Here is a 19,042-nt window from a genome sequence, read left to right on the forward strand (position 1 = left end):
AACTGGAGAAATGCAAGAATTAAATTTGGTTAAAATCAAGACCAATAAAAATCACCATTTAGTTCTTCTCATTTAAGAAATAACTTTTTAATTCTGTTTGGTAAACAGGGCTTTCCTGCCTCATTTATGTGGAACTGAGAGAAGGTAAATATCTGAAATATGTTTACGATTTTTTATTTTTTTTTCTTCTTCAAACACAGGAGTTTGACTCTTACTTCACAAGCATGCAAATGATAGGGAAGATTCACACATTGCTTTCATTTGCCTGTGTTTCTGCTCCAGAGATTCCATCTGCATTGGTTGCAGACTGTCCATGCTCTGGAAGAGCAAACTTTTTACCTAAAATCATGTCTAGATTTCATCCATGTATTCTACTAAGTTACTACTCTATGTGGATTTTTTTTTTTTTTTTTTTTTACTCTTCCATGTTAGAATAACTACTGTATTTCCACAAGGCTTTCCTTATTTGCTGTAGAAAAAAATTGGGATGGCTCAATGATAGAGGGATAGAGAAACAGTGAGAAATGTAGTTTTTTCTGTTGATATTTAAGGACTTGATTTTCTGTTGGGTTTTGGGGGAGTGTGTGTTTTTTCCTGATAAACTTCTGGGCAGACTTCAGCTGTCAAATGGGGAGAGTTTATTGGAAAAGAGGCAGCATTCTATTCATGCTTTTCAAGACCTTTAGAGATACTTAGGCAAAATTATGCATTCCTTTCTCCTCTACACAATCTTTTTCAGGTCATGTGTAATTGTCAGGTTGTCCCTATAAGGTAACTTGCGGTTACCTTTTCTTTTTCTAGTCTGACAGCAAACCCATTGTGCAGTATACTGCTTGACTCTGCATTAATAAAACTGAAGCAGTCTAGAATATGGGTGGTCTTATGGTTAAGATGCTGTACTTCAACAGTCGTTTGGGTTTGTGCATCTGTTACAGGTATCCTACATGACCAGTGTGATTATGGAGAAGCAGTTTAATCTATCTTCTTCGGGTCCCTGTTTGTTAAATGAAGATAGGGATTGTTTATTGCTGCTACTGAAGTCTTGTGTATTTAGATGATAAACTTCTTGGGAAAGAGATTTGTCTTTTGTATGCTTATGTAGCAGTGAACATCTCAGATGAAACTTCAGGGCAAAACTGGAACACAAATATTATTCCAGAACTATGGCATATTTATAGTGCTTGTAGTTTGAAACATAGTTCTGTTCAGACAGCTTCTCTATTAGGAAAATGGGAAAGATGAGTATTCCAAATAATTGGTAGTGGTAGACATGGTAGGTAGAATTCTGTCACTTCACTTTCAGGGTGATAATTTAAAGACTGAGGTATTTAAAAGCAAAAAAGAAGGTAGCACACATTTACTAATTAATTATTCATTGAAGTAATTGCTTCAATTTTTAGCTTGGCAGCACCTCTTCTATACATTAATAGCTGGAAAGAATTAACAGACGTACACAACATCTGTAAATAAGTGTTTTTGTTTTGTTATCAGTGCCTGAGGCTTTCTTTGCTCCCGTGTAATATGCTGAGTAGTTTTAGTTGCCAGAGCATTTCCATTTAAGGCACTGGTGGGTTTTGTTTATTTGGGGTTTTTTGTTGGTTTTGTTTGGGTTTTTTGTTAACTTCAAAGTACTGGTTTCTATTCCATAAACTTGAAGAGTGCTTTCTTTGGTGTAGTGCACTATTTTGTGGGAAGCATTGATAAAGGAATTGGAGGATCCGTTTTCATCAAAGTACCCATTTTATAATAGGTGCTTGTATAATGATCGTTTGGTAGAAAAGCTAGCTATTGTTTTTTTTATAGAAACTGAGAAATAATTTTTATTGGCAGTTGTACACAATTGCATAATTTTAAAGATTAGGGAACTTGTAGGTCAGAATACAGAAAAATAATCAAAACTTTAAAGTCTCAGCAATGTTTGAAAGTCTCTGTAGAATATCAGACATAGGTTGAATATGTAGTGCGTGCATGCATACATGTTTACTGTCTTTGCAGAATTGTAAAAGATCTTTCAATTCCAGACTGAAAGATTCCAGATACTTATCTGGCAGTGTTCCACCTGTAGCATTGCAAGTTAATTTGTAACTAGAAGAAAAGCAAATGGTGGAAAGGATTTGTTTGTTTATTTTCCCCAAAATTTATTTTATATATTTGTCACTGGAAATTTTAGAGTGGTTTCAAAAGCCACTGTGTTTAATCACTTCTAATTCTTTCTTTTATGTTTACTCCATGTAGTAAATGGGTAGAAGGTAAAAATCCATAAATAGTAAACGCAGAAGTTGGTGATGGGGTATTAAGTAGCAGCTGTGCTATCAGGGTCTCCTGCATCCGGCTGTCAATAAATAGGCTGAATGATGTGTGTCCTTTTGAGAAACGGACTGATAAATATATTTTTACCTTCTGTTAGTAACACAGAGCCAGTGAGAGGCCGGCTAGTTGTTTAACTGGTCTCCTTTGTCCAGTGGCAAATGCTTCCCCTTTGTGACCCCCCTGCCTGCTGTCGGTTGGGACCAGTGCAGTGCTTGGTCACTCGATGTGTTCGGCCTGGAGGACCATTGCAATGACACCAAAAACCCCAGTGCAGTTCTTCACAGTGTTTAAAGTGCTTCAAAGGACACCTAACATGCAATACCTTTGGGAGAATCCCTTCACAGCCTCAAGGCTTCTAAAAGCATTTGTTGGCAATGGAAGCAGCGTCTTTAAAAATGTGCTAGCACCATCTTGTGGGGCAGTGTGACTTTAATGTGGTTTGCAAGTGTTGAAGGTATCTGCTTGGCTTGCAAACGCTGTACCTGAGCATCTGTAATAGTGCTGGCGTCTTTAGCAGCATTTGTGGAGAGGCATTTCTAACTGTTAGTGCTAGCTCGAAGACTCTGGAAACCCAACGAATACAATTCTGTTGCGTAGGTAGTTCGGTTTTGGTGGATGTGAGGTAACTGGCGTTAACGGTGAATGGCAACCTGTTTTATTTGGTGTTGAAATTTGCTGCGTGCAAATAATATATGCTTTCACTCTGAGATAAATATTGAATTCAAATCATAATAATACAGTACTATGTCTTAGATGCTATGTCTTGTGTCAGAATTCTTCTTGTAACCATAATTTCCTCAGTGAGGTGACTGGAATTGTAATTTTGTTGTGGCATAACGTTTCCCTTTTGTATACTACAACAGCAAAGATAGCATGCTGCACAAACATTAATTATTGCATCCTCAGTATGTCTTCCAGGGAAAATACAGCTATACTTGGTTCTCCTCTTCTGTAACGTAAGAAGAGAGGTTAAATATGTCTGTTGCAGGCCAAATATTTTTACAGTGCCAAGCTGGAGCTTTTGAAATTAAAGATTAACAGAACTTTTCTCAAGAATTAAAGTAATAAGTAAAATATTATTTGATGTAAACATTTCAGGTAATATTTATATTTTGAGTGTTACAGCTTTTTTCCAGTTCACAAGCCAAATAACAAATCAAGCCATACAAAAATAAAATTAACACTGTCAAAACTTAAGACAAAGAAGTAGTAATGAATGCTGACTGTAGAAGTAAGAATGTTGCTGCTCTTCATTTAACGGCATGTGATTGTGATGGTAATGAGATGAAAGACTTCGTTTCAGAAATCACGCCGAATCGCAAAGCACTTTGTCTTGCCAAAGTGATACCTGTCCTAGAAGATTGAAAAGTACTTTTTTTTTTTTTAAATGGCTTAATTGAGGAAAGCGTTTGATGGTTTGTTGGTTTTTTCCCCTTACACAAACAAGAATTGTGCTGAGGTACACAATTTGAGAAAAAAATATTTTTAAATAAATAATGGTAAATATTTATCTGAAACTCAAATCTGTTTTAAAATTATGCAGATAATAGCAGCTTCTACTTGTATGTTCTCAGAGCCATCAAATGTGCAGTCTCTCCTGAGATCAAGATCCATTTTCATTTGGGTCTCACTTGAAAATAAAGCACCTTTCAAGTTAAGCTATTTAAACTGAAGGCCTTTGCTCCAGTCTTAAATGTGAATTTCGTATGGCATGGGTATTTTATTTGCGGTTGATCTAAATTGAAAAATAAAGTTTGCACTTCTGCTAAGACCATTTAACCTTGAGCAAGCTAATCCAATTATATAGGAGGAAAAGGAAATTCCCTATACATGTGTTTTAGTGAAAGTTGGATGGCTGGTAGGGGAAATAATAGAAATCTGTTTATATATTCATGTTATGAATCAGAATTCTCAGCCATTGCTTGTCATTTGGCCAGCTGATGGACCAATTGTGCTGCTACAAGGTCGATGGATTAAATCTACCCAGATGTAGGGAAAAGCCCAGCAAAAGATCTTGTTAATTTTCTGGCTTTGTTTTGTTACTATGAGACTGGATTCCTACAGTGTTTCTTTTTATGTGCTCTGAAGTAACATGAAGCTGCTGATAGTCTGTACACAAAGAATAATATAGCAGGAATAGGTATCTATTAAAGTCTAAAATGATAAATGGGAAATACTACATAACACTTCTGTTTCTGAAGAAGTAGCATTAAAAATGTAGCTTGTTTGTTATATGTTCTAATGGGTGTTGGAATCTCATGCTTAAATACTATCATTTGCTGTCTGTTGAGAGGGCCGTGTATTAATGTGTTAGAAAGAATAAAGGAAACTTGCACTTTCAGCTGTCAGATGGAAATTCAGGAGTTCTGCTTTAGACTGTGATGAGTTAATAGGCAAATCTGAATTTGTGTTTCAGGTTTATGTTTATGTAAGAGGGTAGTGGGAGTAGGACTACCTTCCTCGAAATACTCAGTTTTCAGTGAAGAACATGGGCAGTAAGGGCTTTACTGTTGTTGTTTAATTGTGCAATGGGTTAGTTTTGCTTTCTAATCACTGAGATTTAACATTATAATGGTAATCTAATACTCTTTTAAAAACTTGTCATGAACTATAGGTGGGTAAATTTTTTTTTCAGCGTTCACATAGGGTCCTGATACTAATCGTAGGAGGGGGTTTTATGTGTTCTAAGCTGGCTTTGTAATGTAAAATCTGTTTTTCTTGAATACATGAAAGTAGAATGATCACAGTGTCATAATTTAGGAGTTTTACTGTTTCTCTGTGGAAACAAAAAAATGATGCTGTAGTAGAATATTCCAGAGATATTGGTATGTTAGTTGTTAGCATCTCTATTCTAAAAATAAAATGTAATCTTGTTGATTTAGCAGTAGCAGGATTGATGAGTTACTCTTTTTTTTTTTCCCCTGTGAAAATACTGTTTTGTATTCTGCTTGTTCTTTAAAGTGCTATAGCTTTCTTCTAAAAGATGAATGATTTTTCAGTTAATGTAGTTTTTGCATGTGACACATTGAAATTTGTTATACAAAACAAGGTGCTAGTGGCTTTCTTAACTCTTAGAAATCTTCTGAGGTTATTAGAAATCCTGTAAATAACATTTTGTTCCAGTAGACGACCCTAGGTAATGTACCATCCTGCAGTGTTGACACACTTACTACATCAGAGGTGTTTAACCTGTGCCCATAGACCTTGTTCAGCTTGCTAGAACAATGAATTCAGGTGGCAGTTGAGAGGGAGCAGGGCTGTTTCCCCAGGGCTCCACAGCCTAGCAGAGGCAAGTTTCAGACTGGTTGACTGCATCTGACAGCAACAGCCTGTTCCCCAGGTGTCATCTGCTAAGGTCTTGCAGCAAACCCCATCTCACACTGGCGCGTACAGCCAGTGCTGGGTAGACCCATGGACACGGGACTCTGGGAAGGATACTGACCACAATAGGCTGAATCTTCAGAACGGTTGCTCTGGATTATAGTTTGCTCCCTCCTCAGATCCGAGTAGCCTTTGGGAAAGAGGATGTCATGGGAAGGTGACAAGAATTCCCGTTGCACAGCCTGCTTGTGATGGATTTCCTGGGGTGATCTTGGGACAAGGTGGGCAGAGAACTGCTGCTCATAGAACATGGGTGTTAGGCTTGTACTTCTGGGAGGTGTCAGCCCAGCAGCACACATGCAGGGTAGTTGTGCATTATGCACAGAGGCAATGAGATTGTGAGAGGAGAAGGGCTGTGGACACAACTTTTCCTGGCCATGGGAGGAAGATACAGTACTTGGCCTTTTCTGTTGGATTAGGTATCTCTTATTCTCAATGGTACTTCAGGAAATACTGTCCTCCTGAAGGGCAGTGAATCGGTGACTGTTCTTTCCATAGAAGTCAACTGTAAATAGACTGTGTATTCTATCCAGAATGAATTGTGATATATAGAAACTATTTTTTTCCTAGACTGATTTCAGACCTCCGTGCTTCCTGTAATGTTTACTGATTCAAATTGCCTGTTAAAAATTGGGCTATTCCAAATTCACTTAAACTGAGGGTCAGTGTTACCAACTTCAGTTTGGTTACAAATGCTCAGGATACAAGACAGCAAGGGCCAAAACTGACTCATAGTGCACAGATGTCACTGCAGGTTAATCACCACCTCAAATTTGCCAAGTATCCAATGGATTGCTTTAAATGAAACTAGCCGTTTGTAATTGTTTTCTGTAGTTATATGACTGACCTCTTAGTTGTCCGCGAAATAATTTTTGAGACCTAATTGCAAATGGAAGATTGCTTTTTGCAGTAAGACAGTCCTCAGTGAATTTTGCAGCTAGATGATAAAACTATGATAAAATGCAAAATAGCCACGTTGTGTTTGATGGTTTGTGATTTGTCTTGCAGTGCAACTGGAATACAGGGGGTCTCAGAAATAACATTTTTTTTTTTTTTTTTTTTGTCATATCTTAACACATCAGAAGCAATTCTTTTAAAAAAGTACGTAGTGCTTGCTGTCTGTTACTAGAGAATCTTAAAAGACAGAATTTGGTCTGTGGAAACTTTTTAGAGCAGTGGTCTGTCTGTAGTACGTTTCTGTGTATGTAGGGTGGAAATAATACTGGTATTGTTTGACTGCTCATTGTCAAAGCATGCTGCAACTCTATCTCTGGTAAATACCTGCAGTGTCAGACTGCTTTTGTTAACACATGCAGCATGAGTTGATGAGTACTTGTAACAGTCACCCTAAAAGTGGTAGAGGAGAAAAGGGATGCTGGATATACAATAAATCAGTGTTATTCCAACAGAAGGGAGCACTGGGAAAAGAAACAAGTAGAGGATGAAATCGGATTTGTAGTGAGAACAAAGATCTCTGCAAGTAGGGATGAAAACATGATTTCTGTTTGTATTAGTTGTTCTTACAGATACATGTAGCCATGCTCCACAGATTTTCTGTTTACAGAGAGAAATCAGAAAAGATATTTGCAATTAAGTAAAGAAATACTTGTTAATTTTGTGAATATAAAACTTTCTTCCTCCCAGACAAATTGGTTTTTACCATCTAGATAAAGTATAGCTGTTGTATGGCAGTATTAATAGTGATAAAAATAGATTTGAGAAAACTGCTTCAGTTACCCAAAATGCAATCATATGATTTCTTTTGTCTTGAGTGCTAATGTCTCAGAAGTTTCTGTGCCCTATAAATATTTTAAGTATTGCTGCCTTTTTTCTTCCACAGTGAATGTCATGTGAAAATACTACCATATCTCTTTTTGTTTGAATCTGATTAATAATAGCCAAGTGGCCACAAGCTTTGAAATTTAAATATGAGTATTGTTATTATGGCATTGTCCTTACTAGGAAGAGAACCACTTTCAACATCTTGCTGAAGAATCTCACAACAGGACAAAAGAACAGTTTTGAAGTTTAAAGGTAGAACTCAAATGGGCAGCAGTAACGTGGTACTCGCCTCTTCTGAAAGAATGGCAGTATTATGCAGAATGCAAAATATAATAAGCTGCTGGCTACCATAAAGAGAAGACTGGATGAGCTGCTGTTCAGTCTTACTTACATTGGCACCACCTACAATGAGAGGCAGGTGCCAAAAGAGTGCTGTTTTGTCTAATTAAAAAGTGAGGAAGTTATATGAATTTGCCACAGTGGAGCTGGGTAACTGGGAACTGGCAGTCACATGTGGATTTTAAAAAATAAAAAATTTAAATACCACACCCCCCCCCAACCTGATGTCTGCATTCATTTTGAAAGGTACTTGAGCTGTGTTAGAAGTAGAATTAACCAATTATTTATATATCTAAATAAGTAATGAAAGTTTTAATACTTGTGGAGCATCTTATGTTTTACTGTATTCAATTGGCATTGCTTCTGACATACATGTATAATTATCTTATTTGAAACTGGAGGTTTGTAGCTGTAGGTAGTTCGGGGTTAAAAAGGAGCCCAGTGTTTCCAGGCAGATGTAAACCACTTATTGACTGCCCCTTATTGACATTGTTGGTTCATTTTCCCCCCAAAGTTTTGTATACAAGGCTGTCTTCTGTTTGATAATGTGAGTATGTGCAACCATGTGTCATTGAGCAAGGGTCATTTTTTAAAGGAGATTTTAACACATTCAAAGTAATTGCGTAATAAAATCTCTTCTCCTCTTTTGCCTTGCTTAGTATGTGAAAAGCGTGGCAAAGATAAAAACAGTGCTTTTCACGTTGAAAGCTGAATTTTGAAGGCAGACACCAGACAAGACCACTTGTCACAAACAGGGGTGTAAATTCCCTTCATCAGTTGTTTCTCGGCTTTTTCTTTTGCCACAGTAACTAAGCTATGTGACTCTAATCAGTTTTACTGTCCAGAGATCTCCACAGCAGCTTTGAATCTGAGCACCTTTTGTTACTTTAGCTGATAGGATAGAAAGTGTGTACAGATTTGGGAGAACACCAGTTGCATATGAAACATTAATTTAAAAGAGAGGACTTATACTAGTCTTTGAAGGTTATTCAAAGAGTACATTTGATGTTGTCTTCCTTTATGTACTCAACATGGGTGGAGTTTGTTTCCACATCCCATTCAAAGTGTCTTAGAAATTAGGACTTGTCTGAAGGATGTGGTTTGGCCAGTGAGAGGGTAGGTGTGCGGTGGAGCTAGTGTTAAGATTCAGGACATCAGAGGGATGTGTGTTGTAACCTAGATACATGCTTCAGAAAGAGGTGTGGAAAAACATTTTCAACCTTTTTTTTTTTTTTTTTTATTTCATCCACCTGACTATATGGTCAGGGCTTGTGGGCCAAAAGCTTCTAAGCTTTTGAACTTAGAAACATTCCTGACCGTGAAAGGACAAAGAAGAGTCCTGCAAGTAGGCTTTCTAGGACACAAAAATGCTTTATTCTCCAAATCTCAGACTTTGAAGTAACTGAATATTAGTATGTTCCCTCTCCCTCTGTCTTACAGTGTTCTAACAAAAGCAAACTGCTGCCACTGTTTTATTTTTCTATTCAGCTTTGTTGTTACTTTCTAAACTTCAGAACCCTTCTTTCTGTGAGCAGTTGTTTTTATTCTCATGTATGAAACAACTAACTGATCTTCAGTTGCACATTCCAAGCTTTTTGCACCATTAGCCTAAATGCTTTTTTGTCTGCCTGTTACCACAGTCTTTTCTGTCAGTTGTGTTTGTGTGGAGTTAGTTCTCGTTGTTATCAAGAATCACTGCATCTCTCCAGGCATGGCCTTAAAGAAAAGTTTATTTTCGTTATCCTGAAATTTGTATCAGATATTAGTTCTTACTGACCCTGATAGCTTGCAAGTGTGCTTGCATGTCTTCAGTTCTTTCTCCCTTTTTTTTTTATACTTTCCATGTTCTCCCTTTTGTCTTGCCTTTGCTGAAGTCTGTTTTTAAACAGCATAATCTGGAAAGTGGTGTTGCTGCTAAGCCTTCTGTTTTAGCATGTAAAACTTTGTATTAAGTGAATTTAAATTAATGTAATAGGTTTTGTTTTCACTTCTGTCAAGTTACAGTTTTGTCACTCATTTAAGATGCTCTAAAATTGCTCTGCTATTGAAAGCTCTGGTCTGACCATGCTCTTTAGTTCATGTTCCTTCTAGTTCATGTATCCTTTACATCAGCAGTACCATCCATACAGATACACAGTCAGTTGAATTAGCTCACTGCTCAGGCAGGAAAATGTATACGTGTTGGTTGTTTCTTGGCAGAGGTAGTGTTTAAGATCAGTGAGCTGATGCAAATTCCTGCATGGCTGTCTAGGCACTGGTGTTGATGCCAAGGGGTGTGCGTGGCTGGGGAGGAACCCATTGCTGGGCTCATGCTGAGCGCAGTCAAACTCCGTGCTGGGTCAGAGCTGATTGCGTGTGACAGTGGGGAGCTGTGATGTGTGAGAGCTCAGTCATATGAATTCACAATAGCAGGTAGAGATTAAATAACATCTGAATTTGTGCTGGCTTTTGAATCAAATTAATGTCTAAGCCTTCATTATAAGTTTTAGAAAAAGCTTACATGTAGCTTGACACTGCATCTGCTCTTCAAGTTTTGTCACTTGTGATTTGCAGTGGAAGTACATAGTCCCTATAGAAATATTATCCAATTAGAAGTAAAATTCCCCAGTGTTCCTTTTGTGTCACTGTGAAATAATTGTTCTAAAATGAATCAAAGTGTGTACAGATTGTATTTTGGGAGAGTTAATTACAAACTGTGTGGTTCAGGGATTTAGTGCAAGAAGAGGAAGAACAGTTGATGGAAGAAAGGAAAAAGAGAAAAGAAGAGAAGAAGAAGAAGGAAGCTGCTCAAAAAAAGGTATGTTGAACATTAAAAAACAAAACCCCATGCTTATGGGTTACTTTTGTTTCATCACTAGTAAATGCTGGTTTAGCTGTTGTTATTCATAAGTGTTTTCTTTTTAATTTAGTGTTTTAAGCTTTAAATGTACTGTCAGTTACTTAGTGGTAACTGACATATTGAATGTCTTAATTCGCTTTGTGTACAGTTTCTTCAGAGATGAAATGTTATTGAGATGACTATTCTTTTTCCTGATTGTCCGTTGAAGCAGTTTCAAGTTTGAAAACTTCCTCAATGTTAGTGCATTTATTAGTAGAATAAAATTACCTTTTTTTTTTGAAGATAATAGCTTTCAGTTGTATCCTTACTTTAACATAACTTCTTGCCCTTCAGTATGGAAGTATGTGTCATAAGACAATTTGTATTAGGGAAGGAGGATAAAAATGAAAATACTGACAGGAAAGGTGTTTTGGGATGGAAACATCACAGAAATGCTTGTAAACACTTAAGAATTCCTGTTTACTGTCAAGATATCATGGCCATTGATTCTAAATATTGACCCTAAGCTTGAGAGGAGCTTGTAAATCTGTTTTTAAAAACATGTCCATTTCAGGTTTGTTTGCTAACTGGTGGTAGCAAAGTGAACCTGTTTAACAGCTTTTCTTTGATTCCATTAACTAATGCTAGATGCTTATTATATAGTCAAAAAATCAGTAGTCATCTCTCCTTGTTTGTTGGCCTAAAGGTGTTGTTTGTGCACCTGTACAAAATCAGGTAGGTCTAATCTTGCAACAAAGCTAAATGAAATAGTACTGGAGGGATGCTCCTAGAAGAAGTATTTGCTCATATTTCAGAATGAGAGATTCTTTTCAGTAGCTGACAGTAAAGCTGCGTAATAATTTTTGGACCTCAATTGTACATTTATAACTCATTTACCTATTGGAATTCTTTTTTAATCAGAAGTTGTAACGGGAAAGGAGCTGCTTTACTTGTAGAATTTGAATCTTTTAAATAAGTGGTTCTTCATAGCTGACTTTCTCCTCCAAAATTTAGTTTTTTCATGAGTTTGAAAGGCATGTTTGAGTGAAATTTGTAGAAGAAATAAAAGCATAAATATTTTTTTGAAGTGGAGAGACCAGACCTTTGCCTAAAAATTGACAGTTTTGCTTCTGCTTTCTCCTGCTGTGGAGCACCTGCTAGACTGTTCTTTAGAAGCCACATGTCTTTTTGATGTGCTGTATTCTCAGAGTAACAAAATGTTGAGTGTGTGGACTTTATCAGGAACTTGAGCAGTTTCTATGGGCAGAGGGGTAGGATGTCACAAGGATGCTCATGTGCATTCCTGGAGAAGCTTAAACTTAATCTAGATTAAAGAGAATATGCCCCTGAAAAACCATGGTAACAAAGAACTGCCAGTTAATTTAGCTGTTAAAAAAAAAAAAAAAAAAGTCTTAGTACAGACGTGGCTTGATTGTGGACTAAAATGAAAAACTTGTTAATGTAGGTCACAGGGAAGGGAGAATCCCACTTCTGTTCTGTTAATATTCGTGAGTAGTTTCAGATTGGCCAAAACTGCTCTTATTGTTTTGTAAGCTAACTTTGTCTGTTTGATCTCTTAAGAACATACTGTTTTGTATTATCAACCATAGCCTCTCTAGCAAAAACTTCAAAGCATTTAAGTGTGCACCAAGTACTGATATATTTTGGAAGTCCCTAGCTGAAATATGTTAAAATATTTCTCCTCTTAGAGAATAGCACCGTAGTATAAAAACCAGTCAGTAGCCTTGTCCTATGACCCTTTCTCTTCACTGATCTCTTTGGGTGCTGTGGAACAGCAAAAAAATTTTGAAAAATTGCAAGTCACAACTGGGGAGAGGGGGTGAGCTTACAGGCTCTCCAGACTAAGCTCTGAACATGTGCATAGGCATGGCAAGAACTGAAAAGGCATCATGTAATCATGCTGTGGAAGGAAAAGCTAACGCTTGGGTTTTATATATACTGTAGTTTTTTAATTATTGGAACTAAAAGGAGTAGTAGAACAGCAGCAATCACGGAGGTATGACACTTAACTTAGAGAAGGATGTTCTGTCCTTGCATCCTGATGCTGAGCAGCTTTTGTGGGACATCAACTGTTGTATTCCATTTACCTTTTTATGACAGTATAAAAATGTGTTTTGAACACTTGGTTCAAAGCCAGCTGCTGTGCATACAGTACCCTGGAGTTCAAAGTGCATACAAAACTTACCAAGTCTTCAAAACAATTTTTTTAACCAGATTTGTTGAACAAAGAGCATAATTAAAAGTTGAGGTGTTATATAGTGGCCCCAAGTACAGCAGCTGCCTTTTAGAAGATGAGGAAGAGGGACAATGGTATTGGAGGAGTCAAGGTAATAAGGATAAGATAGGCAAAAATGAAAATTAACATGGTGTGGTGTTTCTGATACCCCTGTGTAAGCAGCCATTGGCTTTATTTTTGCTTTCTTAATTCCAGTGGCTGATGCATTGCTGTTAGTAGAATGGATTTTCTTCAGAAGAGATTTTGCAGGCATCTTAGTCTTTAGCTATTTTTAGCACTCTCTAAGAGCATAAATGAAAAAAAAAAAAAAAAAACACGAAAAGCTTATAATCAAAGTTTCTTGGGAGCAAGAGGCTACATTTTGAACTATTGGACAGTATAACTTAAATTTTTGTATGTATCCTTGCCTTTGTCAGCTTAAGAAGTTGAAGAAGAGGGTTTCTGTTAATGTACTCTTGATTTCCTTGAGAAGTGAGGCTATGGCACTGAAGACTCATTAATAAAGTTTCAGTAGTCAGCCCTAACAGTGCTAATGTGTGCATCTAGCCAAGTCTTACATCAAATCAGTGAATCAATAAATTTTTCTTGCATTCACATGTGCTCTTTTTTCTCTCTCTTCACAGTTTTAATTATAGACAATCATAGCTTAAGTATCGCAAATTTATTGCATACTGTTAATATATGCAGTATCATCATTAAAATGGGTTGTATACCACTACCGAAGTGACCATATCAAATTAAATCTAGTTTTGCTTTGGCAGTAGTGCATTTTAAAAGTGGTATTTAATAAAAGTCTAGTTTCAGATAGGAAGAACTATGATTTGTGCTTTTGAGAGGTCCTTTGTGAAGTCAGTTTCACTACATTTTATAGTTAAAACTGCAAAATGAAGGTGCACTTTCATACAATAAATGTTTCCCTGTTTTTATCCTATGATATAATTTTATTCAAATCCATCTGTCATCTTGGCCTTATCACAGGTGTAACCAGCAGAATCCTGGAAATGAAAGACTTAAAGCTTTTGTATTTACTTTCTTACTTCCTTTAAATTTTGAGGTCCCTGCCTCTTGCCTTGCCATATTCTGCAATAAAAGTGGTGGCGGTTCTTTGCTTCCAGGCACAGTTTTTAACTCGCTTAAAACACCTTAATTTGCAAGTTTAATTCAGTCTGTTTCATGTAGTTATCTTTCAAATTAATTTTGTCTTCTATAACATTTAAACAGCTTTCTAGGCATAAGGAGTAATAGGCATGGGTTGGCTAGAGAGACACTTCTGAAGTAGATAATTAAATAACTTTAAAACATTTTAAAAGAGGGAAGTCAAAAGCTAATGTTGCTTTATGAAGTGCCGTGTGCACATGTGGTTTTTCTCTTATCTGCACAAATCACTGACACTTCTTTTTTCTTGTTCTAGGCCATTGAACAAAAAATCAAAGGTAAGTTACTTTAGAGTTATTTCTATTCTGTATATTATTTCTGTGTTTTTAAATATGTTGGAGCAAATGGGTTACCTGAAAGCTCTTCTCAAAACTAAAAGATAGGATCCTTGAAACTTCAGTTGCACTTTTGCAAACAGTGATCACAAAAGACTAGAGTAATGGCTAAGGGTTTATGCCAGGGATTGGAGTCTTCTGTTCTTCCTATTTTCCATTCTCAGTTACTTATACAGCACCAGGCATATACATAATACCTTGAGTTCTTTTCCTTATTTGTTTTATTCCATTCCCTTTTTTGCTTTGTTTGAAAAGTGCACAAACATTCTAACACTTCAAGTATAACCATGTATATAGATCCGTGTAACAGATCTGTTTGAAACTTAATTTCCAAATATTCTAAGTGCAACTGGGGTTGGGAATGCTTGATAGACAAGTAATTGATATGTCTAGTTTTAACTAACTATTGCATGTGGAGGGTTCATCCTGACAAAATGATCAAGATGACAGTATCTGAAAGCTGTAATTTCGATGTTCAGCGGCAGGTCGGGAACACTGCAGTTATTCTCAATGTTTGTGGGTTTTATATAGATCTCCATTTCAACTGGCTTCTATAAAGGGGAAAAAAAAGATTCTTTCCGCTTTCTCTTTAATTCTAGCTCATAACCTGTTAGTTGGGAAGTGGATAATAATTGCATAAGTGATCATGTGGAGTGCTTGCTGAATCCCTGTTTTCTGGGAACATTGGGTTTCATTTAATACTTACTTGAGCAGTGGTAGGAACAGGAGCGTGGAAGCCCCGCTTAGCAGAGATGCAATTACTGTTGGAAAAATCAAAAAGTGTTTGAAGTGCTGTTCTGGCATGAAGGTAGTAAAATGGTAGAGGACATACTGCGCTTGAGAAGAGGCAAAGAAACAAATGAAAGTGTCCATTACTGAGGTGTGCATTTGAAGAAGCATCCTAGTTTGCATGTGGTTGAAATGGAGGAGGCAGGTTCTCCACATAAAAAATGCGCTGATCCTCCTGCTGAGGACTGCAGTACCAATTACCAGGTATCAGGAGACACATTTACGTCTAGTTTATTTAAGTGCAATGTGTACTTCAGTGTGTGTGTTTAAATGAGAAAAAAAAAAAAGATTGAGTAGGACCAGTAGGTTTTCAGTGTGTGACGATGCTCTGCGGAGGGAATGAGGGCAGCCTGGGTTCTGTGTCTTGGAGTTCTGTGTGCTGCTTAGAGGAGGCTGATGTTTTGGTTATGGAGTATTGATCACTTGGGGCAGAGGGAGCTGCCAGAGCATGGTGGCTGCAGGAGTTTTAGTGCACCGATCCTACAGCTGATGTCAGTAATGGAAGCTTACGTTCTATATGTGCGACAGTCCTGTGGGTTTCATTGGGCTGACTGTAGGTCCTGGCCCTTCCAACCTGGCTCTGGTCACTGAAATCAGCTGGGAATTCTATGTTTGTCTTTAGGCACAGGACTGAATACTTAATAGAATTGCTGGAAGAGTATCATAATTATTTTTCATTTGTTTTTTTTTTTAAAGCACCCTTATTCAAGCAGCACATGGAATTGCATTTGAAGTACAGGCTAAGCATTTGTTTTCTTCTGTATGTTCCTGCAGTAAGGCTTCTAAGATAATATACCAGATTTAAAGAATCATGGAACTGTTTGGTTTTATTCTAAAGTAATAAAATGTATCTGAAAAGATAGTGAAGAAGGAAAATGATAAAATACTTTGCAGTAAATAATAACGTCGATTTTGAATGAACATTTGACCTATGTACTTACGCTGCACTGGCATCCATGCGTCACATAAGGGACAAGGCTGCAAAAGCAAATGACTAAAAATAGCATGAAGACAGGAGGGCAGTAATTCTGCTCAGTAGGCTACCTGATGGTAATCTTCAAATTGAAAGAAAATACCTTTCTTTTGAAGGACAGTAAATTTTTTTCCCCCCGTTTTCTCCTTGGAGGCCTAATGTTTACTGATGGAAGTATTAAGTTCCAACTTTAATGTTACATTATTATTAAAAAGGTATTTCAGGAAGTTTAGCAGGAATTTAGAGTTGTCAAAGAAATGCAAGCTGGCAGTCCTTCTGAAGAACAGACATGAGATTCAGATGCAGGACTTTTTGCAACAGTTTCTATAGGAACAAAATTCATTGCTTGGGTTGCACATAGATCCTTCATTGTTTCAACAGTTTTGCCTACTTGTATTCAGGATGCAAATTAATGTTTCATTAGCTTCCAAGTTTCCATCGCGTTAATGTCTTAAATAATTTATTCTGTGCATGAGCTGAAGATAAAATACAAGCGTATAGGATCTCTAAATTATTCAGAATTATGTTCCTTCTTTCAGAAAAGTAGCTGGTTAAGTGGTGGGGGTGGGTAGGGAGGTTATTTCTTGTTTTTAAGCATAGTTTGGATGGCTCCAAAATGTTGTTTTAGCTAAGGTAGGAATTGCTGTTGTACTAGCTGAAGTAGCTACCAGTGTGCATGTAAAATTATAAGACTACCTTCCAAGGAAGTTAGTAGTACTGATTTTTTTTTTTTTTCCTGTTCAGAATTAGGAATGGAATTAATGAAGATGATGCTAATATAAATGTTTCTGGTACAAGTAGCATTTTAATACTGTAGTATCGTCATTAAAAATGCATGTATGTCAGTGTCATGGATTTCAAATATTCTAACCTGTCTAGTTTTATACATCTGGTTTTATTAAAAGTGGGAAGTTCACAGGAGTTAGAGATGAATGTATTATTTAGTTGCTAAGTGGAAGGTTTCTCTATTTGTGCAGCAGCTAGCATAGCAAATTTGTACATCGACAAGTGCCCTCCAAGTGCTCTTGTACCAGGTATTTTAGGAAAAAATAAGTATCATTTGGAAGTCCTTATTTGTTGAGAATACTGTAGAATTGTCAATGGTTGTGGTGTTCCTTCTAGCTTGGCAAAATACATATTTTTTACTGTGTTTAATGTCAGTGCTATTAAAGACAGACAAATCAATCCATTTACCCTGAATTTCTCCTAAAACAAGATTCTGCAAACCACACTGGGGCCACGAGCTAATGATAAGCCAAGCACTAAAGTAAATGCTATTTAAGAAGAGTGTTTGAGTTTTGTTGTATATGCTCACTTCAGTAATCATGGTGTACTTCTGCAGAATGAGGTTTCATTATGAGATGAAGTATCTTTTTGCACACGCTTCAGTGTATGTCCATAATATTCTACTGGAGTAATTTATAAAATTTGAACAGTAATGTTGATGCTAGCGTTGTGGTTAGTTGTTCTGAATGCTTTTGTGCTTTGCAAAACAGTACAAGAGAGAGCTGAAAACATCTGTCAATCTTCAGTTCTGAATTCCCCTGCTTTGTAGAAGGCAGAGGCATAAAGTACTATTTTTTTTATTGCAGAACAGAATAAACTTTGAATCAACCACTGAAACGGAAAGTGCTTTTAAAAATAGCTGGGTGTGGAATTGAAATCTTTGACTCATATTTCCCACCTTGGAAACTTCTTATTCATTTTCTTCTCTGTGAAGCAAAATTGCCTGAATACACTAACTCTTCTGTTTTTTGTCAAGTGGTGGGTTTTTTTTTTTTTTTCACTTGCCTAACTGTGCTTTTCCTGATTGGAAAAACTGTTATGTTAGCTTTTAAATCTTGAAAGCGAATAGCAAAAATGAACAGAATCACAAATGCTTTCTGTTAAAATTGCCCGTAGGAATAGCATACAACTTACCTTTGTGCGGATCTTCAGGGGTTAATGAATTGGCAAACAGTTAGATATTTTCCAGATCAGCTAGCTGAGCTTACAGCTGCGGCCATTTTTCCACAACGAAAATTCTAGCACTACATCTTACGTGTGTCAGCTTGAAAGCCAGACTTCCTCTGTTTGCCCTTCAGCATTCCAGCACTGACAACTCTTTGGGGCATGACATGCAGGGAGAGAGCATTACAATACGTTTTTAAGAGGTCGGCTTCAGCAGCAGCAAGAAGAAACATTTAAATGACAGCTTGGTGCTGTTCTTTGTGTGGTTTAGTAGACGATTTGATCTTTGTATGCTGATTTTGTGCGAGCGAGAAACTGTTTTCCATCTGCATTAAAGTTATTCAAACAGCTGCCATTTTTTTTATTGGAGGGGGAGTTTAAGTCACTGGGCCCCTACTCCAGGAGGAGTTGGCAGGCAGCACTCCTGGAGCAGTAAAATGACACCATGCTTCTCCTCCATTTTCTAATGAAATCTGCAGAGTGGGAAAGCAACACAAGTTGGAAGCGTCTTTCTTTGGAATCTCTCTGTAAACTGTAACTTCACCATCCCCTGCTTTGTGGGTTTTCAGCAGGTTTGTTCTTTATGAAAATCTGTCATTTTTAATTTTTGTTTCTGTAAACTTGCTATTACTAGTCAAGTAAATTAACTGTGATAGACTGTAAGTCTGTTAATATTATCTTTCTGCCTTAATATGATTCAGAATAAAATACTGATGTGCAGAACAAACTTTTATTAAACAAGCAACTTGTTTATAACAGATTAAAATATTAAGATAATTAAAGGGTGTTGGAATTTATAGTAGCCATATTGGAATATTAATGTATTATTTAGTCTTCTGAGAAGTTCTGGGCCAGAAAATGTTGGACAAGATAAATTGTATAGCTTAAAACTTACTCTGTGGTACTTAGGGAAGTGAAGGCAAGGGAATTCTTTTGCCCTTCTGATTAATTTT

At 36.9% G+C, this 19,042-nt stretch overlaps 1 protein-coding gene across 14 annotated transcripts in view; it reads left to right on the forward strand.

Moving 5' to 3' along the window:
• TNRC6A (trinucleotide repeat containing adaptor 6A) overlaps positions 1 to 19,042 on the forward strand; it is a 53,945-nt gene that overhangs the window by 3,362 nt on the left and 31,541 nt on the right. For 11 of the 14 annotated variants that reach the window (XM_049791880.1, XM_049791881.1, XM_049791884.1 and 8 more), the window contains exons 3-5: positions 109 to 144; positions 10,519 to 10,609; positions 14,299 to 14,320. In XM_049791880.1, the coding sequence (XP_049647837.1) occupies positions 109 to 144; positions 10,519 to 10,609; positions 14,299 to 14,320 (149 nt within the window). Of the gene's footprint in view, positions 1 to 108; positions 145 to 200; positions 10,610 to 14,298; positions 14,321 to 19,042 lie in introns of all 14 variants that reach the window. The other 3 variants (XM_049791882.1, XM_049791892.1, XM_049791885.1) reach the window with 2 other exon arrangements.

Source organism: Accipiter gentilis, chromosome 33, assembly GCF_929443795.1.
Source record: "Accipiter gentilis chromosome 33, bAccGen1.1, whole genome shotgun sequence".
In the NCBI taxonomy this organism is placed as follows: Eukaryota; Metazoa; Chordata; class Aves; order Accipitriformes; family Accipitridae; genus Astur; species Astur gentilis.